At 42.5% G+C, this 25,510-nt stretch overlaps 1 protein-coding gene across 6 annotated transcripts in view; it reads left to right on the forward strand.

The window, feature by feature from the left end:
* The window catches only part of DLG5 (discs large MAGUK scaffold protein 5), a 235,608-nt gene that overhangs the window by 93,032 nt on the left and 117,066 nt on the right, over positions 1 to 25,510 (forward strand). For 4 of the 6 annotated variants that reach the window (XM_082268205.1, XM_082268207.1, XM_082268208.1 and 1 more), the window contains 5 exons: positions 8,720 to 8,979; positions 9,321 to 9,633; positions 11,096 to 11,326; positions 13,903 to 14,087; positions 24,595 to 24,720. In XM_082268205.1, the coding sequence (XP_082124331.1) occupies positions 8,720 to 8,979; positions 9,321 to 9,633; positions 11,096 to 11,326; positions 13,903 to 14,087; positions 24,595 to 24,720 (1,115 nt within the window). The remainder of the gene's footprint in view (positions 1 to 8,719; positions 8,980 to 9,320; positions 9,634 to 11,095; positions 11,327 to 13,902; positions 14,088 to 24,594; positions 24,721 to 25,510) is intronic. The other 2 variants (XM_082268209.1, XM_082268210.1) reach the window with 1 other exon arrangement.

The raw sequence follows: 25,510 nt of genomic DNA on the forward strand, positions 1-25,510 counted from the left end.
ATTTTTCTGCAGCTATGCCACAATTCCTCAGACTACCAAGAACAGTTTTGAAACAGGCATAGCTATCCAAAACTCCAAAATGTCAGGCTCCTCCTTCAGCTTCATTGTCTCTACCCAAGTAGAATTCTGATATGTCTGGCCTAAAAGAGGCAAACGGAAGGGAAAGAATAGAAGCCGGAGGCAGTGTTAGTGGAGGATGTGGAAGACTTCTCACCCCCAGGCTCCTATACACCTGATGTTGCTGCTTCACACAGTATGCTTGTCAATGTGGATATGCTCACTTTTGTTGTGATCAAAAGGTTTGGCATTGTAATGCTTGGCTCTCCTTCCTCTCACCGTGCTTCTTTAGATATAGAGACCTGCTAAATCTTTTAAAGACATTCCTTATTCATGAACAAATAGAGTGGGCAATTTATGTCTAAAAGATTTTTTCACTTGAACACAAATCATTGTCGAGCTTTACCCAGTGAAAAATAATTCTCAAAAAAGTGTTCCGTTCCCAGTAGTAGATTCTGCTTTCTAAGTCTTAAACATCTCACTGTAAATCAATGAGGATCGTCCTTCATTCAAAGATTATGCAGATAAGAAGTTAGAGATGCTCCTTAAAGGGTCTCCTTACACCAGGCCCAGCTCTGCAACCAGCTATTGCTGCTATTTCTTTCTGTCAGAGTGCTGCTAACTGGACTAGGGCAATGAACAACGAACACAATACCCTATTCCTGGAGTGTGCTTTAATTGAGCTAATGCCTTCTACACTACTTTTGGTGTGTGGATTCCCTAGAACATGTAACGACACAAGTTTCTAGAATGGCTCTAATCTCCATTCACATGTGCAGAATCTTGTGGCTTGGTCTGGTCAGCTAAAGGGGGCTGAAAAAGACACCTCACACAAATGTCCTTCAAAGGAGGACATTCCTCTAGTGACATTTTTGATGAAGTGCCTCACCAAAGAAAAGGTTCTTTCACAACAGAGAATTACAAACCTCCCTCCTCAGGAGCCCTCTACCTCTTCCTTTTCAAAACACAGAGCACCTCAGTGCTCTTCCAAGGCTTACACTTAAAACCTAAGTTCAGCTCTTTCTTTTCGGCATAAGACTTGGTTCACAAAGCCCAGCAAGTCTTTTCCAAAGTTCTCTTCCCAATGAAGGGGTGCCCTCACCCCTAAAAGTACACATCTGTTCGAGTTTTCTCCTCTTTGGGTCATATACATCCCAGAGCTGTGGGGTCAATCCGTGGTTTCAAAGGGGTACAGAATCAAAGTTTAAAACTCTACCCCTTCACTATGCCTTCTTTCAAATCAACCAAAATCTGTCGAAGGACAGTCAGATCTGCAGAATGCCCTGAGCCACCTTTTGTTCCTAGAAGTGATTGTTCCAGTACCCCTATTAGACAGACAAAGCCCAACTGGGGTATTCGTCCTAACTTGGACATAAAATCCATAAAAAATGCCTTCAAATTCCAAAATTATGCATTAAATCAGCTAAAGTCAGTTATTGTCTCTCCGAGACCAGGGGAATTCCTGGCATCTGTAGATATCCAATATGTCTATCTGCATATTCCCATTTTTCCACCACCTCTGTGCTTTCAATGCTATGTAGTAGAAGACAATCACATCCAGTTCATCACACTGCCATTCGGCCTATCCTTTGTTCCCAGAGTATTTACAAAGGCCTTTGCACCTCTTCATGCCCCTGTAAGAACTCAGGGCATCCAAGGCACAGGTAACCTGGACAACCTTCTTCTGAATGACTTCTGTAATTCTGAAGCTATCTGTGAACCTCCACAGGGCAGTTTAGATACTTCAGGCTTATAATTGAGTGATCAGCTTCCTAAAATCTGCTCTCCAATGTTCTCTTTACTTGGAATAATTAGGTCTGATCCTGCACACATCCTAAGCAAAGGTATTTCTTCAAGAGAAGGAACTGATGTTTCTCGGAGCTCACACTCGCGGCTTGAATTCAAAGAGACATCCCTCTGATATTCTCCAGTTCTAGGTCTTATGGTAGTCTCCTTTTGAGGCTGTTCAGTTCACCCAATTTAATTTGAGACCTTTACAACACTACATTTTGTTGGTGTACAACAAATATGCTCCTTCTCTCAACTATGCTCTTGTCCAGCCAAGCAAGGAATTCCCTAGCCTGCTGAATCTCAGCCGAGCCTTGGCAAGGGGGAAGTTTTTCCTTTTTATCATAGGAAACTGATAACAGATGCCAGTCTGCAAGGCAAGATAGGAGTGCTCCAGTCCTTCACAGTTCAGGGAACATTATCATCAGTGGAAGCCAAGCTCCCTATTATCCTTGAGTTCAGAGCAGAAAGGATTGTTCTAAAACACTAAACACAGGGTGCAGTCAAACAATGCCATGGCTGTGGCTTACATCAACCACCAAGCGGATACCAGGTGCCCTGCAGGGTTGCAGGAAGTAAGCTAGATCATCTCATGGGTGGAGACACACTGTCCAGCGAACTCTGCTGCCTGCAATCCCAGAAGTGGATGGGACAACTGGAAGGCGGATTACCTCAGCTGTCAGTGCCTAGACCAAGCTAAATAGGCTGTCCACCCTGACTCCTTCAATCTGATGTTTGAGATGGGGACCCCATATGTGGATATCATGGCTTTCAGATTAAAGAACAAACAACCTCTTTTTGTAGCCAGGACCAAGGATCCTTCTATCACTGGAATTGGATGCCTTGAAAATCCCCTGGTCTTAGTTCATGCTAACCTATACCTTTCCTTCAGTGTAAATTCTATCTTTCCTGCTCCATAAAATAGCGCAAGTGGGGAAACCTGTGATTCCTATCACACCAAACTGACCCGAAAGAACCTGGGAAACCGATCTACTCAGATTACTAGGAGACAGCCCCTGGCCTTTCCCCAACAGGCCAGACCGGCTACCTCAGGGCTCTATATTCCATCCTCCTTTTTATTCACTGGCTTCAGCAGCATGGCTGTTGAAGCCCAGGCTTTTCTACAGAGGGGTCTTTTGTTCCTACTTTGCTGAAAGCAAGAAAACACACTTTAAGATCTACTATTGTACTTGGAACTTCTTAATTTCCTGGTGTGAACACAGGTCCAAGAGATTATTCTGTAGAAAGGCCAGAATGTGAGGCACTATCAGGTCATGAAATTGGCTTTAAGCACGTTGAAAGCACGTTGTCCATTTCCAAAAACCTCTGTTCTTTGTCAAAACCTTTTATTTTTATGTGTATCCCAGATCAGGTCCTCTTACAGTATTCTGTGCTTCTTTGGGGCCTTAATCTGGTTCTTTCTGCCATGTAGAACCTACCCCTTTGCACCCATCAGGCAATTTACCTTAGATGCTTTTTCTTGCAAAGTGGCCCTCTTTTTTGCTATCATGTTTGTCAGGTATGTCTCTGAGATTGTGGTCTGCCTCCTAAGGGGTCATTCTATACAAAGCAAGATGGTCTTAAGCCCAAGACTATCTTTTCTTCCTAAGTTGGTTTTAATTTTCCACCTCAGTGAAGATCTATTTCTTTCATCTTTGTACCCTTCTCCAGAACACCCAAAAGAAATTGCTCTTCACTGCCTGGATATAGTCAGAGCCAATGAGAATCTACCTCCCAAGCAACAGCTTCTTTCAGGAAGATTAACTCCTTATTCATCTTACCCTCAGGACCTCACAATAGATATCCTGCTTCATAGTCTACCATTGCTAGATGAATAATAAACAAGTCATAGGGCTTACGCTATAAAGGTCAAAACTCCTGCAGCACATTTGTTCTTCACCAGGTCGGTGGTGGTTTCCTGAGCATTCCAGCAGGAAACCTTGTAAAGGCTTAACCCTTTGTAAGTCTGCCACCTGGTCCTCTGTTCATACCTTTTTTAAAATGTCTACTAGGTGGTCATAAATCCTTTGTAAATGCAGCTTTTAACCAGAGGATTCTTGCAGCGACTTTCTGGTTTTCTAAAGTTGGGTCTGTTGGTCCTTGTTGGGCTTGGTGGCAAAGTTCTTTTTCATGGTTGTTGCCTAACCTTCATAGTTAGTGAGGTTGAAAAAAGACACCAGTCCATCCAGTTCAACTCATGGTGTGTGTTTGCTAACCGTGCATTGTATACCTCTGTATGTTGTGGTCTTTAAGATGCCCATCTAATAGAAAAGTCAAAGGAGACATGCAAAGTCACATACACAATAAAATTTTGCTTTTGAAACCAAAATCTTAGCGAAACACAACGAAACACCAAGGTCCAGGACTCCTACAGGTCAACATAGACAGACCATTGGTGAGAGGAGGGGGGTTTGTGGGAAAGGGAGGGAAAAAGGGGTAAGGGCAGGGAGGGAGGGTGAATAGACAGAATCCTCACCCAGCAATTGTCTGCAGAGGGAAGCCCAGTATAACCGCTACACCTCTTATCAGCTCAAAGCTGTAGCTGATGGTCAATATCTTCACCCCTGGAGTCTAGCCAGGCAGACCATATTTTTTCAAATTTCCTGGAGCACTTACAATTCAAGTACAAAGGCAAGGCTCTGTTCAGGGTAGTATGCCAGAATTCAGTCTATGGGGGGGGGGGGGGGGGGCTGTGCAGACTTCCAACACAAGAGTATCTCTCTATGTGCATAGAAGGAAACATAGCCAACAAAGAGCTTAACATATCTAGTCATATGGGGATCAACAAAAATGTTTAATAACAAGGTTTTTGCGTCCAAACCGAGAGTCAAACCGCTAGCAGAATTGATGTCCGGGAAAACCTAGTTCCAAAACACTTGAAATTGGCAGCATATCCAGACCAAATTGAAAAAAGGATGCCTCGAGAGCCTGACAATGAAGGAAAGTCGAAGAGACAGAAGAATAGATGGTTGTAAGGCGCTGAGGGTTATGAATCAACCTGTCAATGGATGAAATCATAGTAGTTGCATGTGAGGCTAAGCAGTCTTCCCACTCGACCACCTCCAAGTCTGAGATATCACCCAGCCATTTCTGATATATCCAGTCTGTGTTAGTGGTGAAGGCCTGCGAGAGGTACAAATAGAGAGAGGAGTGGGGTTAACAACCTCTTAACTTGGTCCGATTCTAGGGTAAGCCGGGATGTGAACTGTTGAATAAATGCATGTCGAATTTGTAGATGCCTAAAGAGCATCTAGTTAGATAATTGAAAATCTTCTTTAAGCTCAGGAAACATACACAGGTGACATTCTACCACTATGTGGTTCAGACCCACCACTCATCTTGTAGGTTATACACTAGGATCCAGAATACTATGCAATTCAGGGAGAGAGGGATTACCCCATAGGGGAAGATGTGGAGAGAAGGACTCCAGGGCACGGTACTTAGTTTGGGCCCTATTCCAAATGAGGACAGTTTCTCATCAACGTGGTGATCTCCAGATTAGCTTTAGGACCCCGAAAAACCAAGCTGCTTAGCATGAAGTATGAGCCCTCAATCGCTGCCTCTAAAGTCACGGCAGAGTTATCTCTCGGTCGTGAGACCCACCATCTGACTGTCCCAAGCACAGCCGCCTAGTAGGAGATCTAAATATTTAGTAGGGACAGCCCCCCATCCCAATAGGCAGCTGTAACGTTGACAGGGCCACTTGAGGAGTCCTTTCTGCCCATACCAAATCGGTAAGTACACTATTCATCTTAGTAAAAACTATTTTTATAGGGGGGTAGGCCAGTGGCAGGAAAATATACAGAAATGTATGTAGGTACACCATCTTGAACAAATAACCGCTCCCACCGAAGTAAGGAGGAGAGAACGCCAGATCATACATTGCTGGGAGAATAGGTGAACAGTTCCCCGCCTATCTTAAAACCCACGTATTTAAATTCAGTGACCCAGCAAAGTGGAGTCCCATGCAGAGGCTTAGGGTGGGCCAGATGAAGTGGGAAAAGAAGGGATTTGCCCCAAATAATCCTAATACCTGAGTAGGAGACAAAGACCTTTATAATGGAGAGTGCAGCGGACAAGGAGGAACCGAAGTCCTGGGGATGGAGGAGCACATCATCCGCATACAAGGATATCTTTTCCTCTATCGCCACAACGCCAAGTCCCTTAAACAAATCGGAAAGCCCTAATGAGACCTGCCATAGGGTCCATCGCCAGGGCGAACAGGCCAGGAGATGAAGGACATCCCTGTCTGGTCCCTCTGCCGAGTTGAAAGGGAGGGGAAAAATTTATATTCGTGCGAATCCTGGCCAAGGGGGCCAAGTATAACATACAAATCCATAATATAAATTTGGGACCAATCCCAAAGCCCAGAGATAGATGCTGAAAAGGCTTTTGATTCCGTGGAATGGAACGAAGGAAACCACCACCACTGGGCTATGTTCATCTGCTCTAGCCATATGGGTAGGCAACCTGTGAACATTGTCAGTTCCCTTGCCCTGCATGAACCTGGTCTGATCTGGATGAACCAAAGCCATAATGACCTGATTTAGGCGTAGGGCCAGGAACTTAGCAAGGATTTTGGCATCTACATTGAGTAATGAGATGGACCTATATGAGGAACAAAGATCCAGGCAGGGCTTAGGAAGAACCACCGCCACCGCTTCTCTCGTGGGGTTAAGGCAAAACACGCCCCTCAGTGCAACCCCCAGCACTCTATTAAGAATTAGGAGTTAATTTCTGTACACCTCATAGAACTCCGCCGGGAAGCCATCCAAACCCGGGGTCTTCCCTGCTATTGAAGAGATTTAACAACAGTTTTTTAACCCCCTCTAGTTATGGGGCCATCTAGCTTTTCCCTGTAAGTAGAGGTCAAACAAGGCAAAGCGTTTGTTCTCTAGAGATAGTCAGTCACCTCGTCTTCCGTGCAAGCTGCCCTACACGAGTAGAGATCCTGGTAGTATGTCGCAAAGCAGGCATTAATCTGCGCAGGATCTGTGGGACTCTCTCTATTAGGAGCAAGGGGAATGTACACAGAAGCAAATTGTTGCCTGGACAACCAGGCCAAGAGGGGAACCCGTCTTCTCCCCATGCTCAAAAAGTTTGCTGCATCTGATGGAGGAGAGTCATCTTAGTGGCTTCAGTGCAGAGAAGAAGATCATCATGTAAGGCCGCCTGCAGGGAATGGTAGACCCCCCAAATCCTGCATTTGGATTTAAATCTCCTCCAAGGAGGAAGCCTTAAGTTCTGCCGCTGCCAACTCAACGTCCAACTTAATCCTCCCAACAATGGTCTGGAAGCTTCCCCTAGAAATGGCTTTAAAGGCATCCTATGTTACAGACAGTGGGATGGAAGTGTCCATGCCCTGCCAAAAAGCTTGTAGGTCACTCCGATAGGAACACATTTAACTCTTTGATCGCCCCTGATGTTAACCCTTTCCCTGCCAGTGTCAGTACAGTGACAGTGCATATTTTTTAGCACTAATCACCATGTTGGTGTCACTGATCCCCAAAAAAGTATCACTTAGTAAGCAATTTGTCTGCCGCAATGTCGCAGTCCCGCTATAAGTCGTTGATTTTCGCCATTATGAGTAAAAAGAAAAAAAAAACAAAACAATAAAAATATCCCATAGTTTGTAGACATTACAACTTTTGCGCAAACTAATCAATATCGGCTTATTGGGATTTTTTTTATCAAAAATTTGTAGCAGAATACATATTGGGCCTAAATTGGTGAAATTTAGATTTTTTACATTTTTTTTTTTATTAGGTATGTTTTATAGCAGAAAGTGTGTGTGTGTGTGTGTGTGTGTGTGTGTGTGTGTGTGTGTGTGTGTGTGTGTGTGTGTGTGTGTGTGTGTATGTATGTATGTATGTATGTATGTATATATATATATATATATATATATATATATATATATATATATATATATATATATATATATTTTTTTTTTTTTTTTAGTTATAGCGCAAAAAATAAAAACCACAGAGCCGATCAAATACCACCAAAATAAAGCTCAATTTGTGGGGAAAAAAGGAGAAAGCTTTGCACGACCGCACAATTTATAGATTAAAGTAACACAGTGCCGTATTGCAAAAAATGGCCTGGTCATGAAGGGGGATAAACCTTCCGGAGCTGTAGTGGTTAAACTCAAAATGTAATTATATTGCAGCTTACAAATCATTAGATGTCATGGCTGCATTCGTGTTTTTTTTTTTTTTTTTTTTTTTCAGCCTTCTTTTTCCCATATGTTTTCACCTGGTGATCTGGCCAGTAACACACCTCCTGTATTAGAGTGCCCCCCACTCTGGATGAAGGAGTACAGGGGCACCTTTGGACAACAGCATTGTCAATCTGGGGAGAGGGGGACTGAAGCCAAACTCCAGCACACACTGCAGTTACGTTTTTTTTTATTTTTATTTTGAAATAAAGGTCTTACATGATTAAAAAACAGCTGATCATTCTAGGCAATCCTGTCAGTGGTAAATGGTTTGTCTCAACACTAACTGCTACACTTGCAGGAGAGTTTGTTCTGTTGAAAAACAGACTTACTGGCTGGATAACCAGGTGAAAACAAAGGACAGAAAGCCTAAAAAAAGATGAATGCAGCCACTATATTTGCAATATAACAAACATTTGCCTTTTGGTTTAATACCGCTTTAAGTTTTGAATAGAGTAGGAAAGTACTGGAACTCCTGTCAATATTTTTTATTGCTATCTCTGTGCAGAGCCTCACCCTGTATTTGATTCTCTCTAGTTTTCTGTTGTATTTCCAAGACAGGAAGTGAAGGGTAAAGTACTTTTATAAATGGTAATTCTCAAATGGATTTCAGATCAGTTTTTAAGTATTTGTCTTGGCCTCCGTTTTCTGCTCTAGGTGGTTAAACAGAACGGCTCCTCTGAACTCATTACCAAGCTGTATGACACTGCTTTGGACAAGCTTGAAATTGTGAAGAAAGACTATGACACTTTACGTAAACAGTACAATGAGAAGGTGTCCAGCCATAATTTGGATTTAGGGCGTTTGGAGCAGAACGAGGAAGAGAAGAGAAGCCTGCAGAAACAGCTAGAGGGTCTGCTAAAGCAGAGAGACAGTACAATGCACCTCCAACACCAGTACACATCTTCAATCAGAAGGTAGGGGTCAGCTGGTATAAACACTAATGTTTCCAAATGTTTTGTATATATAGCTATAGCAACAGGGTTAGTATGAAGGATATTTTAGACTTGTCTAATTTTAAGTTTGATAGCTCAATGAAGAAAATCAACACAAGTTTTTGGAATGGGATTTTCTAGGTGCAAAGTCCGCAACTATGTAACAATTGTTTTTTGGGAAAATTACATTAAAACCAATACAAGAGTATAGTGGAAGTTTCAACAAAATGCTGTGAACATAATAATGCTCTTTACACATAGTCTTCTACATGTCTACAATGTAGTCCAGCACTGATTTATCACTTTGGTCATTATTTCTGCAGGTACGACTCCATCCAGCAGGAACTGAATAAAGCAACTTTACAGAACAAGGAGCTGCAGAGAGACGTGGAGAGGCTGCAAGCAGAGGCTACACGGTTTAAAACCATGCAACTCAAGGCAGCCAAAGATGCGGAGAAATACAAAGAGGAGAGAGACTCTGTGTTCAACGAGTATCGTCTAATTATGAGCGAGCGGGACCAAGTCATTAAAGAAATGGATAAGATGCAAACTGAACTTGAGCTAGCACAGGGAAGGCAAAAAAATACATCCAGTGAGAAGAGAGTTGCCAGCGAGGAGATGGAAGCGCTTAGACAGGTATATTTAAGTGACATTATGTACTGATAACCCGTAAATGTTAAAGTGGACCTGAATTAAAAAAGTGAACATGTTCTATGTTATAGGGAGTATCTAGAAGTGTCTATGCCTTAACAATATCCTGAAAAATCCACAGTTCGTCTGGAGTTTATTCTGAAAAATGCCAGTGCACCTTCTGGTATTTGAGTGTACCTAGATACTGAGGTATATAGCTGTATATATGCAGTGTGAGATCTTAGAGATGTCTTAGGGCTCGTTCACACCAGTGGGGTCACGCATTACAATGTTTTATGTTAAACTTACAGTTTTTCTTTTTTTGCTTCATAAAACTACACTCCTTCAATGCGTGGCAGTGTGTTACAACTTGTTGCTGTGTGTTGAAACTGCTGCATTGCAATACAATGTATGCTGCATCATTTTATCCTTCTGCACATCAAAACAGCATATTGGTGTGAACAGGCCCTATACAAAGCAATGCTGCATTGCTATAAAATGTATTGCCTTGTTCCTGCATTGGGATTGTGTTGGGCAACACTGCCCAATGTAGCCCAACAGGACTGGTGTGAAAAAGCCCCTAATAATATTTGGTGATGATACTGTGCTGCTCATGGTTTTCCTTGCTAGAGGCTCTGACGTGAGGAAGCAGAGCCCTGCCTCAACCAGGATGGCTGCGTCGAACAGAGGCAGAGTATGGAACAAGGTATTGTAAGTGAGTAATCAGCTGCAGTGAGTCCAGACTTCTAACAAGTCCTTTTGCCCTCTGTCTACCTTTTTTAGTCGCAGCTTCCAATGTTCAGTTTCCTTTCAAGCAACAATTTCTTTTGCCAGCGTTTACAAAAACGGTTGGCAGATATGAACCATTAGGCTCTTAAACAACATACTGGTGTATTTTCAGCATTAAATGTTAGCCTTACTATTTAATTTCTTTAACAAAGCGTTTTATCGAAGGTTTGCCAGTGAACAATACCTCTTACCTTTAACATAGTGTAGGAATGTCAAGCCAGGCTGTTGGTCACAGCCTGCATGTCAGACACTCTAGCCTTACCAGGGTAAGCAAAGTGTAGGGGCAGTGGATAAACACGAAGACAAAAAGTTGAAATTTGCAATAACCGTACTGTTTAATGTCCTAATTTTGTCGGTATTGAGGAAAGAAGCAGTGCACTTTAAACCTCTGATCATAAGAGTAGATTATGAAGGCTCCACCGTGTTTAAATTCTTGTTAAATGAAAAGGTTCACGTTAAGCAAAAACGTTTATTGTGCGCAAACGAGTTAGATTGTTTCCATGTCAGACAGTGTAGCCAGAACTGTAGAAGAGCAAAAGCTGTGTTTGAAAAAACATGGATGTAGATAGAGATCCCAATGGGCAAAGTAGGTGGCAATCTGTTTTGTGATATTGGCTGATGTATCACGGTCTATGTCTTTGGCTTTATAACTTTGATACTGGTCTCTTCCTTTGTGTAGGAATTAAATTCTGCCCTGGTAGAACGGGACAGGGCAATTTTTGAAAGGAATGAGCTTCTTGAGAAGTATTGCCATGAGGTGAAAGACAAGGCAGAAGCACAGAAGGAGTTGGACCAAGCCTGTAAGGACATAGAGACTGTGAAAGAAGAAAGGGATGTGGCGAGGAAAGAAAGGACAGAGGCCATCATACAGAGGGATCACCTACTAAGAGAGTACTATCAAGCCAGACAGGTACATCCAGTATGGTTGTATCATTTCTAAGTAAAACATCCTGCGCACCCATATACAAATAAAGCTGCAAGCAAAAAAGTGGACTAAACCACTCTCAAAAGATGTCAAAATAAATGTACTCAGCAGTTACAAAAAAACAATACAAATGACCTATATATATGTGAACTGTACTAAAAATCAACCAATAAAAACCAAACTGTTATTATGCGCATCCAATAATGTCTCCTAAGTGAAAAGTCCAAAAAAAAACAATCACAGAAGTGAACAAGCTTCTTTCCAGCAAGTGCAGTAAGTAAAAAGTAAAAGTAAAAAAAAAACAAAAAACACTATATTGACTCTCACAACAAAAGTCCAAATACACTGTTGTACTATCAGTCAGGTCTAGTAGACCCTCTGCTATGATTTTCACAGGGATAAGCCTCATACACGTCACTGGATCTGTAATTGTCAGTGTGGAGGGTATAAGACTTATCCCTGGGAAGATCAAGTAGAGGGAGTTCTAGACCTGACTGATTGTACAACAGCGTTTTTGGACCTTTGTTGTGAGGGTCAATATAAAAAGTTTTTTCATTTACACACATCTTCTGCACTTGCTGGAAAGAAGCTTTTTTACTTCTATGATTTGTTTTTTGGACTTTTCACATAGAATGCATTGGACTCACGTAATAGCAGTTTGTTTTGTTTTTGCACAATTCTGTTCCTTGCTGATTTTTATTGAAGGGCACACATATATGTAATTTGTGTTTATTTTGTAACAGTGCAGCACATTTATTTTCTCGTGGTTGTATTATTTGCAGAATAAGATAGTGAATTATTATGGTCCTTTTAATTTAATTCTGAAAATATAGCTTTACGTTTTTTGAAGAATGAAGAATTTTTGGCCGCCTTAATTAGGGATTCTGGAAAAACATTTTGTTGTAAGTTGAGGAGCTGCAGATTTTTAAAGCTGAACTTAAGACAAACCAGTAAATGTATATGAATTGGATATATTGGAAATGTTTCACATGCCAAAGGATTTGTGTTTCTTTCTATTCAGTCCTGAGATTGGCACAGCCTGGTTGGTGATCTGATTTTTCTCTGATGCAGCTAGGTCATCGCCTGCCCTCCAGTCAGTCAGTGTTTAGACAGTGAAGGTGAAGTAGCAGACTGATGAATTTATCCATTCTGCTCTCTCCATCTGTCAACATGTTTTTGTCGCTCAACAATGCTGTCTTTCCCTATTTCATTCTGAGTTTCACTGTACAGGAGGTTTATGTCACATTTGAGTACATACACTAGTTGTAAATAAAACACAATTATTTTTTTATGAATCTATAGTTGCATTCATTGTGTCTTATGTGCCCTAAATTTTGCTTTATGTAACAGTTTAAAGTAAACTCGTGATGAGACAAATGTTGAGACTGTCACTGCTCCCCTTTCCTGATAATGCTAGTTGCCTAGCTATTGCTGATGACCTTGCTTTCAAACGTAGTCACTGACCCAGAACAAATATACAAGCATTATGACCTGCATTACTGTTCTTGGGCAGGGGGTTGCATTAATTAATGAAGCCAGTGGATCAGCATAGCAACTAGGCAAATAGTATTTTAAGAAGACGGTCAGAAATGGCAGACCGCATATTTCACTTATGACGAGGTTCCTTTAAGGACTCATTCACATTGTGTGAAGTGACCTGCATTTCTCTGCACTGGATCAACCCAATTCACTGTAAGGGTTTTCTATGTGCTCCATTCACACCACAATATTGTATACATGTGTTGTGTAAAAAATAGTCTGTCTGCATTTTAACGTAACACACATGAACACATATAAACGCAACACAGTTGAAAGTAAAGTACGAAAGTTTGAAAAAAAAAATAAAAATTGTTAGGATTTTGAAGCTTTCAGTGGCCTGTCCCTTTACAACAGCTGATATGAAAATCATGCCAGGGAACAGAACAGTGGAACATAACGCAGAACTATGCAAATGAAAATGCCCGTTAAATGCACATACATTACTGATGCATTGCAGTGAGGTTTTAGGTACAGTATGGTGTGAAAGGACCCTCACTCTTTCACTCGTATTTAAAGTATTTTTCATTTTTTTTGTGTACCTAACCTTTTATCAGATGGTGTAATTAACAGTCAGGCCCCATTCAGATCTGTGCTGCTGCGTTCTGCATGTAAGACAGCCCATTCATTTCAAAGGGCTGCCCCACACATAGAAACGTTGGGAAAGAAGTCTCTGCGTCTTTTTATCTGAAGATTGCACCACACCGAACCACATGAGGCGGTTTGGCATATGCAAAAACTCTGCAGGTGCCGATGCGTAGAAGAGCCATATTAATTATCGGCACCCCAGCTTGTCCGCTAAAGTGCATCGTGTTTGGAACGCACGCAGTTTTGCATGTGCGCTCTAGCCGCAGAGAGGTGAGCCTAACCCAAGTGTTGTGTTTTGCTTTCTGTTCTATTAAAAAAAAAAAAATTAGCTGTGTAGAAATTGCACTGGGGCTTGTTCTGATGTAAACATATACTGTGGAGTTGTTTTTGTATTGATCCTTTTTCTCCCTTCTGACCTTTGCTTTTGTTTCTTGTAGATTCAGGATTCTGCCACTCTAGACATGGAAAGAGCCAACAAAGAGATTGAGGTCCTAAGGAAGCAGTATGAAGCCATGAGCCATGAACTAAAGGAAGCCACACAGGAGGCTGAAGTAGCCAAATGCAGACGAGATTGGGCTTTTCAGGAGAGGGACAAAATTGTGGCAGAACGAGAAAGCATTCGGTGAATATTTTCATGTTCTGCTTATATTGGTGTATAGCTAGCTTTTAATATTGCATGTGTATATATTTTATATATGTGTGTGTGTATTTATTTATTTATATATATATATATATATTTATAAATATTGTGTGTGTATATACGCCAATCAGCAATAACTTGTTATTAATGTAATACTGAGTAGGTCCACTTATGCGGCCAAAACAGTCCTGACTTGTCGAGGTATGGACTCCACTAGACCTATGAATGTATGCTGTGGTATCTGGCCTCAAACCACCAGTAGCAGATCCTTTATTTGCTGTAAAAACAGTTACAGCACACCTATACTTACATCTTATTAATGTTAGAATAAGCATTGTTAGTGTTGAGGAAGCAGGGTTACTTTCTCTTTCGTTCATTAACGGACACAGCTTCTGATATTCCTACCCATTGGGTTATACTGCCCCCTACAGGAGTAGGACACTAGGCAGAAAAAAAAGTCTGGCTACACCCATGGACAGTCCCAGGGGGTAAACTCCCTCTCTTCTATAGGCACTCAGTTTTTTTAAAGCCTAGTCAGGAGTAAGGACCTAGTTCCTTGCTGGGATCTTTGGTCCTGGCAAATTTCTTTTTTTGCATAGAACATTTTTCTCGTGGATTTTTTCCTGTGAGATCTACAAACCACTGCGGGACTGGGTGATAGGCTGGATAATCTAGATCCAGTTGTCACTCCAGTTTGGCCAGCTCCGCGCAAGGTCTGGCTTGCGAGTTAAACGCTTCGCAAGGCAGCATTCCTCCTGGCCTACACCCCCCCCCCATTTTGATAGAGAGGAGTTCTGTCTGGAGCGGTGCCCGTCTTGCTCCTACTATGGTGAGTAGCTATCCCCCATCACCCCCTGGAGGGTTTTGGGGTGGACATGGGCCCCTCCTTTGGACGGTCGGACCCCTGTGTTCCCCTCCTTCCCGTCAGGCACCCCCCTTTTCAAGTGTCCCCCATCCTACCCCCTTCTTCCCCCTCCACATATACTGGGTCTATTTGGGTGGTCTGGTCCACCTCCTGGGGTGGGGGTAGGGCGCTATGCTGGCGATAGAGGCCGGGTGCGTCGTCAGCGACCAAATGATCGAATGTGTGGGGTAGGGGCGGATTGTACCTAGTGGGGGTCTCTTGCCAGGGCCCTCCGTCCTTCTTGGATCTGTCCTTGAGGCCTGGGTTCTTTCCTGGGTCCCTGTAAACCTAGTCGGGCCGCCATTTTGTTGTAGCCTGTGTTCTATACACGGCGGACATGTTTTTGTAGACCAGCGGCCCTTTTGCGGTGGCCATGTGGTGCAGATTATCCCGGGTGGTTGCAGGTGCCTGTTTCTGCTAGGTGGTGAGTCTGGTGGGGTTCTTACTTCCCAGGAAGGAAGGCAAGGAGAGTCTGGGTACGGGTGCAGAAGTTTAGAATGAAGTCTATTCGTACGGTGTTGGCATCCCTGTATCAGGAGGATTTTCTTGCCCCTATCGACATCAAGGATGCTTACCTTCACATTCTAATATATGCCAGTCACCAGCGTTTCCTCCGTTTTGCCGTGGGAGAGGAGCATTATCAGTTTGTGGCATTACCCTTTGGTCTCGCCTCTGCTCCTCGGGGTCTTCACAACAGTGTTAGCCCCGGTGCTAGGTTTGTTAAGCCAACGAGGGATCGCGGTACTTGGCTAATTTGACGATCTCCTTCTGTGAGCAGAGTCCTCTACTGCTCTGGGGGAAAACCTGGGAATCCCCATACGAACTCTGCGGGAGTTCGGCTGGATTCTGAATTCTCAGAAGTCGGCTCTGGTTCCGTCCACAAAGCTGGACTATGTGGTTCTCACTCTGGACTTGGCCTTAGCCAGAGTGCTCCTTCCTCAGGACAAACTCCAGAAATTGCAGGCTGCAATTAGTCTCCTGCTGTCCAACAGATGGTCATCAATCCAGACATGCATGTGGGTGGCTGGGCTTGATGGGGTCTACCTTCAAGGCGGTTTCTGCCAACTTTGACAAGACTCCGCAGTCTCTGGACAATCAGATCCGGCTGAGTCAGTTAACAAAGGAGTCCCTAGTATGGTGGCTTTGTTCTCCGATGCTTCGGCTAGGCAAATCCTTCCTCCCCTTGTATTGGATAGTGGTCACCACGGATGCTAGTCTGCCCAGCTGGGGAGGCATCCTTTGCAAGTTTTCTGCTCAGGGGATCTGGACACTGGAAGAGTCCAGACTACCGATAAATGTCTTGGAACTCAGAGCGATCAGACTGTGCCTGGACCATTGGACGTATCGTCTTCAGGGATGTCCAGTGCGCATTCAATCGGACAATGCCACGGCCGTGGCTTATGTCAATCACCAACAGGACACAAAGTGTCCTGGCGGGTCGGGAAGTAGCCAGGATTCTAAGGTGGGTAGAACGGTTCGTTCCAGTCTTCTCTGCCGTTTACATTCCCGGGGTGGAAAACTGGATCTGTTGGCATCTCCGCTCAAAAGAAAGGTGCAGAGGTTTGTGGCTTGATCAAGGGATCCTCTGGCGGATGCCACAGACCACTGGGGTCAGTATCATCTGATTTAGGCCTTCTCTCCTCTCAAGCTTCTGCCAAGACTTCTACACAGGATCGAGGCAGAAGAGATTCCGGTCATCGCCGGGCTTGGTACGTCGATCTAGTGCAGCTGGCCGCCGACGTTCCTTGGAAGCTTCCTCTCAGGGAGGATCTGCTGTCCCAAGGACTGATCTTCAATCATGCTTTACAGTCGCTGGCTCTGATGATCTGGCTGTTTAATGCCAGGTGCTGAAGGATAAAGGTTTGTGTCTTCTGAGTGCAGCAAAAGTCTATTGGAGGTGATTTTAGTCCGCAGCGGCAAGAGTATCCTTAAAGCTATTGGATCCCACCGGTTGTGGGTTTATCAGCACTTTGGGCGTTGTGTGACCCTGTTGGGTCTAAGCAGCTGGTAAGAGTGTTTAGTGGCTCTGTTTGGTGGTGAATCCTCCTCTCTCTGCACTCCTTTGGATAGATCTGGACTTTCATTGCACATGGGACTCATGCTGTCAGTTGAATTACACTTATGCTGTGATTAGCGCGACACCATCTTTCACAAAATTGGCCTCGAGTACCATCGAGTACCATCAAGGTCCTGGTATCTGCTTTGGCGGTCTTCTTCCAACCAACCTTTGGCCACACGTTCCCTCCTCCAGTGCCGTCGCCTTGGTACCTCATTTTGGTGCTTTCGGTTCTACAGAAGCCTCCCTTTGAGAATCTTTGGGAGATTTCCCTGCCTATGCTGTCCCAGAAGATGGCCTTTTTGGTGGCTATCACCTCTGCCCGCAGGGTGTCGGAACTGTCGGCGTTATCCTGTCACCCACCTTACCTTGTGATTCAGAGATAAGCTGGTTCTTCGCCCCGTCCATTGTTCCTCCCAAATGTTGTCTCTGATTTTCAAAGATATTGTGTTGGCTTCCCTGTGTCCCAGGCTGAAACATCCAAAGGAAATTGCCTTGTATACCTTGGATGTGTTCCGGGCAATTAGGGTGTACCTGGCAGCTTCAGAGTCTTTCAGGAAGTCAGATTCACTATTTGAGCTCACAGATGGGCCATGGAAAGGGCTGTCCACTACCTCTGCGACCATTTCCAGATGGATCAGACAGACAGTGATTCAGGCCTTTTCCATCAAGGGTCAGGTTGCTCCTTTCCCTGTCAAGGCTACTCTACTAGGGGGCTTAGTGCCTCCTGGGCCTTCCATCATAATGCGTCAGTGACATAGGTTTGCAAGGTGGCCACCTGGTCATCACTGCCCTCTTTCACAAAGTTTTATAAAGTTAATGTGATGGCATCTGGGGATGCTTCTTTTGGCCGCAAGGTTTTGCAGGCTGCTTTTGAGAGGACCTGATGCTTTTTGAGGGTGTATTGTTTAGTTTTTTTTCAGGTGGGCTCCAGTTTTGGTTGAGCTCCTGTTGACTGGTTGGCTACGGCTTAGCCTTGGTAATTTTTTTTGCTGTTCCCACCCCTCATGTTTAACACTGCTTTGGGATGTCCCAACGGTTATGGAGTTAAGAAGCTGTGTCCATCAATGAGCGAAAGAGAAAATGGGATTTTTGACTTACCGTAAAATCGATTTCTCTGATGATCATTGACAGACACAACACCCACCCCTCTGTGGAGTTGTAATTCTTCTGACACTGCTTGTAACTAAACTGAGTGCTTATAGCAGAGAGAGGGAGTATGGAACTGCCCATGGGCGTAGCCAGACTTTTTTTCTGCCTAGTGTCCTACTCCTGTAGGAGACAGTATAACCCATTATTATTAACCCATTATTGGTTATGGAGAGCAGAAACTGTGTCCATCAATGAACATCAGAGAAATGGATTTACGGTAAGTCAAAAATACCATTATTGCTGTCTTAGACTGGCTGTAGATGGTTCGATTTTTGAACAAAAATCCTTAAAAAAGATAATGTTAGTTTTTTCTAATAATTAGCTGGTCAAATCGATATTCATTTTTGACCAAAGTGATGAGAAAATTTAAAAGAGCAGGATGGAAAATTTTTCTTGAACAAACAAATTTTTACCGTGTATGTGGTTTTCGTTCGCTAAAGTTCATTCATTCCAGAATCGATTGATGAAAGAAAACAAAATCTTTTGCATAACATTTGAATGTTCTGACAATCCTTTACAATTTTTCCTAAGAATTTTCGATTTAAAATTATATCCATGTATGGCCAACTTTAGTTTCCTACAGTAAAAAAAAAAAAAACAAATGCACGGAGTAATTGTCTATTCCTGTGCCTATATGGGAAAGGGAAAGTACATGGCAACATTACTCTTTGTAAAGAGAATGGCTGTTGGCACAAGCCATACAATGCATTAACATGTAGTGGACTACAAGAAGATACATACCTTGGCTTGGAAATATGGAGAGTAATGCCCTGTACACACGTGCAGATTATCTGAAGACTTTTGTCTGCAGACTTACCAAAACCATATAATATGAGGTCAAACCTAAACACTTTCAATTTGTATGCAATCCGGCAGGCCCTTGCACTACATAGAAAAGGTAAATCTGAAGACAAATGTCTTCAGATAATCTGCACGTGTGTATGGGGCATTACTAACAAAGTAATTGTAGCTGGCATACACACACTGGTAACTTTAATGAACTATGGTTTAACATCACTATATTGGAGCCTATATGTTTGAATCCAGATGGCTATTTAATTTTTTTTTTTTTTGGAACAAAACCGCCTTCATTTTTGTAATGAACGTTCAGCATCATAGTGTATGGCTTGAGCCAGTCAAAAAAACATGCACAGAATGCTTGCTCAAATACAGCATTATGTGTTTCTCTGCCCATTCGTTGACTTTTAGGTGACCTTGTTTCATGGGTAGACAGATTTCAGATTGCTGACTGAGCATTAGAATGGTCACATATTGACGGTTATTTCTTCCTAGGAGCTTTAACTACAAGCAGTGCCATTCAGCAAACTATAGCAAAGAGAATATATATTGTCATAAGTATGAACCCAGCCTAGAATAAACCAGCATATATTGTACAATCAAAGGACCAGTAATAATCGTATAGCTGGATATCATGCAAACATGAAATAAGCATATAGTCCATCAAACATAAAGTCCAAATGAAAGAGGAGTAAAAGGGTGTCCAGTGTGGAAAAGGAGATCAATCACCACTTCTGCGTTCCTAAATCCACACTCGGTGCCACATGCATAGAGCTCACACCAGGCTTACCAGAGCTCAAAGGATAATGAGCATAATATAAGTTCCATCCACTATTAGGCTGACTGGTGTCAGGGATAACAGGAAAGCCTCGCCGTACTGCTGCCTCTGGATCACTAGGCGAACCACCCCAAGCAGATATAATAGCCTCTCAGCAGTCCACGTACCCAATAAAGGAAAAGGGGAGCACAATGGCGTAGTACGTATAGGCAGTTTTATTGTAAAACGGTTAAAAAGACTTACATGAACGAAGATAAACAAGCGCTTGTATACAATGTCTCGCTGCCGCCCGACTTCCGGGTTGCGTCGTGGTGACGTCAGCACGCCTTCCCTATGCGTTTCGTGACACCTCACGTCTTCCTGGGGATGCGGGCGGTGCGCTGACGCACCACTTAAATAGCAATCAACATTAGGAAGGCCGCCTCCTCCGGTGTCACCCGAAGCGAGCGTCGCCATCTTAACTAAGGGGCCACCAGTCCTCCGGGGACTTCACACCATAGGTCATGGCAGAAAAATTTAAAGCAGCCAAATCTCGGAACGGGAGTCACCGGAAGGGGCCGGACAATCCAAGATGCACACTCAAATGCTAAAAACTCTTACAACAAGTCACATTTGTAAAGCAGGTATCGAACTACCCATGATGCTGCATCAAAGGATTATATAATAGCAGACGGAGTAGCCTTTCAAACTAACTTCACATTTAGGTAACCAGCGACCAAGAATGTCCCGGAAGCCGGCTACGCCATTTTGAAACATGGAAAGCACCGATAAACTGGATAAGGTCTCAAAATATATCGTACCTGAGTCCAATAATAAAAATACTCCAGTGTGTTGAAAATAATTGCCATGAACATTAGAATTAATAATGAATAAAAAACATCATATATGTGTCATGCCAGGAACACTGTAATAAAACCACATATCTGAAATGTAGAGATGTATAAAATATAATATATATATATATATATATATATATATATATATATATATATATATATATATATATATATATATAGAAAAAAGTCACAAAACATCTATTAGTATCAGGTAAACACCATACACCTAATATAAAAAGGAAGGGTAGATATGGGTGAGACACAAACATATCTCAGTCTATGCACTTGGGGTAAGGTACAACATTGCCGCAAAGGGCGATCAATCTAGAAATTTGAAAATATATATGTGACCACAATACAGCATCATGGGTTCACAACATCTGCTAGTACTAAGGTACAAATCAGCCTAATTGACATAATACATAAGAATATGACTCCATATAAAGATACAAAGATACAAAAATAGACTAGACAGTGACCCCTGAAAGAAGGTAACTTATCAGCAGAGAGAGGCTATGTCCTGGATCCAAAAGATGAACAGGTACACGAACGGAAAGCAATCAAGAGTTGTCTATGAATGCGTTCACGTCCGTGTCGATGTTAAGACCAAAAGGAGTGAAGGTCCTCATCCTATAGATCCAGGACATCTCCAGCTTTGATGGCCCCCTCACAAAAGGCTCCCCTCTCCAATGGGGAGAGAACTTATCAATTCCAAGAAAAATTGTGCCTCAGGGATCCTTGTTATGCATAATCTGATAGTGGTTGGAGACAGAATGTTTCCTGATGCCCTTTTTAATATTTGCTATGTGTTTTCACCTTTCAGGGGTCACTGTCTAGTCTATTTTTGTATCTTTATATGGAGTCATATTCTTATGTATTATGTCAATTAGGCTGATTTGTACCTTAGTACTAGCAGATGTTGTGAACCCATGATGCTGTACTGTGGTCACATATATATTTTCAAATTTCTAGATTGATCGCCCTTTGCGGCAATGTTGTGCCTTACCCCAAGTGCATAGAGTGAGATATGTTTGTGTCTCACCCATATCTACCCTTCCTTTTTATATTAGGTGTATGGTGTTCACCTGATACTAATAGATGTTTTGTGACTTTTTTCTATATATATATATATATATATATATATATATATATATATATATATATATATATATATTTTTGTATATTTATATATATATATATATATATATATATATATATATATATATATATATATATATATATATATACACTTTATATTTTATATATCTCTACATTTCAGATATGTGGTTTTATTACAGTGTTCCTGGCATGACACATATATGATGTTTTTTATTCATTATTAATTCTAATGTTCATGGCAATTATTTTCAACACACTGGAGTATTTTTATTATTGGACTCAGGTACGATATATTTTGAGACCTTATCCAGTTTATCGGTGCTCCATGTTTCAAAATGGCGTAGCCGGCTTCCGGGACATTCTTGGTCGCTGGTTACCTAAATGCGAAGTTAGTTTGAAAGGCTACTCCGTCTGCTATTATATAATCCTTTGATGCAGCATCATGGGTAGTTCGATACCTGCTTTACAAATGTGACTTGTTGTAAGAGTTTTTAGCATTTGAGTGTGCATCTTGGATTGTCCGGCCCCTTCCGGTGACTCCCGTTCCGAGATTTGGCTGCTTTCAATTTTTCTGCCATGACCTACGGTGTGAAGTCCCCGGAGGACTGGCGGTCCCTTAGTTAAGATGGCGGCGCTTGCTTCGGGTGACACCGGAGGAGGCGGCCTTCCTAATGTTGATTGCTATTTAAGTGGTGCGTCAGCGCACCGCCCGCATCCCCAGGAAGATGTGAGGTGTCACGAAACGCGTAGGGAAGGCGTGCTGACGTCACCACGACACAACCCGGAAGTCGGGCGGCAGCGAGACATTGTATACAAGCGCTTGTTTATCTTCGTTCATGTAAGTCTTTTTAACCGTTTTACAATAAAACTGCCTATACGTACTACGCCATTGTGCTCCCCTTTTCCTTTATTGGGTACGTGGACTGCTGAGAGGCTATTATATCTGCTTGGGGTGGTTCGCCTAGTGATCCAGAGGCAGCAGTACGGCGAGGCTTTCCTGTTATCCCTGACACCAGTCAGCCTAATAGTGGATGGAACTTATATTATGCTCATTATCCTTTGAGCTCTGGTAAGCCTGGTGTGAGCTCTATGCATGTGGCACCGAGTGTGGATTTAGGCACGCAGAAGTGGTGATTGATCTCCTTTTCCACACTGGACACCCTTTTACTCCTCTTTCATTTGGACTTTATGTTTGATGAACTATATGCTTATTTCATGTTTGCATGATATCCAGCTATACGATTATTACTGGTCCTTTGATTGTACAATATATGCTGGTTTATTCTAGCCTGGGTTCATACTTATGATTATTTAATATATGCTGGTTTACTCTAGCCTGTGTTTATCAAGTATATCAGTTTAGCGCAGCTCTCTCTTTACATATCTTATTTAGTGACTCCCACTACAGCTGCTGCTTGTTCTTTAGGCTTAGCGCGGTTATTAATTTTTACATTAGAATATATATGGTGCTGGCATAGAATACTACAAGACTGTACTCAGTGGATAAGCCCTGCAGTTTCATTTTGCTTTAACGATCGGCAGATGGGTTGGTGGTTTTGCAAATGGCTTGGCCCGGAGCTGATCACTGTAAATCTCTTCAAATCAAATACAGCAAAATGCAGTTGTTTTTTGTGATGTGCGGTGTCCTTGAAGAACCAGAGCAAATAAATGTCAACTTTTCTAAATTTGACTAAAGTAACTGGTAAATGTATTATTCTTGTTTGTTCAGGATTTATGTAGTGTCAACAGTTTGTGCAGCGCTTTACATTATAACAGTACGCTTACAATACAAGAGGGCCCTAAATGTGAGAGCTTACAATCTAATAGGGAGGGGCAGGTGATAGAAAAGGTAAAAACTGATAGGGATGAGCTGATGGAAGAATTAAAGTTCAGTCGTTAGATGAAGATGAGATAGGCTTCCATGAAGAGTTGGATTTTCAGCAATTGCCTAAAGGTAAACCAAGAAGGAGATGGACAGATTGAGGTAGGGAGTTCTGAAGGATGGGAGAGACTCTAGAGAAGTACAGGAGGTGAACATAGAAATAGGAAACGAGGGTTGGAGAGTAGGAGGTCTTGGGAAGAGCCGAGAGGATGGTTCGGGTGATATATTGTCAAGATTGGTGATATAGCTTGGGGAAGAGTTGTAAATAGCTTTGTATGTTGTTAGTCTTTAATTTTATTCCATGGATTATCTGAAACCAGTGGATTGGCAGAGAGGAGTGGTGGACAGTGAGTGGTTGGTAAGGTAGAGGAGTCTGGCAGCAGCATTCACAATAGACTGAAGTGGGAATAGCCTGTGTAGAGGTAGGGCAATGACAACGGATTGGCAATAGTTGAGGTGAGAGAGAACCAGGGAGTAAATGAGTAGCTTTGTGGTTTTATTGGGCATTTTTTAAAGATGTTCTGGAGGTGAAGTCTCCAAGATTTGGACAACGAATGGAATTGAGGCAAAATTTGATTTGCTTACAATGGCTTTGTGTAAGGTGCAGGATGACTTTTATTGTATATATAAATGCTATAAATATCCAGAAATGACTTGGTTTCTTGTAAATGCAGGTTGCACATCAAAGCAAGTCAGGAAATGATCTAATTTAGTGTTTCCCAACTCAGGATCAGGATTTCTAGACTTTTACATAGCCAGTTTTGTTAGATACAGGTTAATGGAGACAAATTATAAGTTTAAAAACTGTATAAGCCTGTTGGTTGTACCTGATGACTGGTTTGGTAAACCCTGCTATTTCAAATGGGCAAAGGAAAGCTGGTTAGATGGTGAATGATAGCCTACTGAATACGTTTGCTGATAAATCAGCTCCATTATTTAATATGCTTTTATTTTCTTCCTGCAGTACACTGTGTGATAACCTGCGCAGAGAGCGAGATCGAGCAGTCAGTGAGCTAGCGGAAGCATTGAGAAACCTTGATGACATGCGCAAACAGAAGAATGATGCCTCGAGAGAACTGAAGGAGCTGAAGTTAGTACAGTGTTTAAGTCTTTTACGTAATTTGTAGATCATTGAATCCTGTACAATTTGCGTGTATTTTAAAAACATCAGTGTAAATGAAGTGGTAGTAGAGGCTGTATACTGATAATTTTAGGGATCGACCAATATAGTTTTTCCAGGGCCCATACCGATTTTCCGGCCACCCTTCAGGCGGATAGCCAGTATTTGGTGCCAATATTGTGCACATTTTTTTTTTTTTTTTGCAAACATCCCTTGCGACAGTAATAAGCAGTGACAAGTACTCTTTCTGGAGAGATCTGGGATTTAAAACACCCCAAACCCCTCCTCTGCATTTAAAAGCATTCAAAACGCCAAGTTTGGTTGTTTTTAATACATTTTTTTTTGTTTTTTTAAATCTGGCGTCTTTAAGGCTTCAGTAACTGGAAGTGATGTCATGACATTGCTTCCGGGCTACTATGTTGGAGACCTGATCAAAGCCGTTTCCGGCTTTGTTGGGGTCTTCGGCCAGCTGGCCTGCGTGCTAGTTGGTCACTCGGGCCTCCCGGTGGGACAGGAGACCTGGGTGGAGTGGCGGAAGGCGGCGGGGGAATGTCCCCTCTCTCTGCTTGTAATAACAGCCACATCGGTGCTTGTTACAAGAAAGCCGACTGTCAGCTGTAAAAAACAGTACATGGGTGATGTCTGTAGCAGCAGGCATTAAATGTCTGTAGCTGCAGGCATTAAGCCGGTACAACCACTTGAAGCAATATTGGCCATATTGGCAAGTTTGTGACCGATACTTCAAAAAAAGTGAATATCG

The sequence above is a fragment of the Pelophylax lessonae genome (assembly GCF_965119305.1).
Source record: "Pelophylax lessonae genome assembly, chromosome: 9".
NCBI classification, from domain to species: Eukaryota; Metazoa; Chordata; class Amphibia; order Anura; family Ranidae; genus Pelophylax; species Pelophylax lessonae.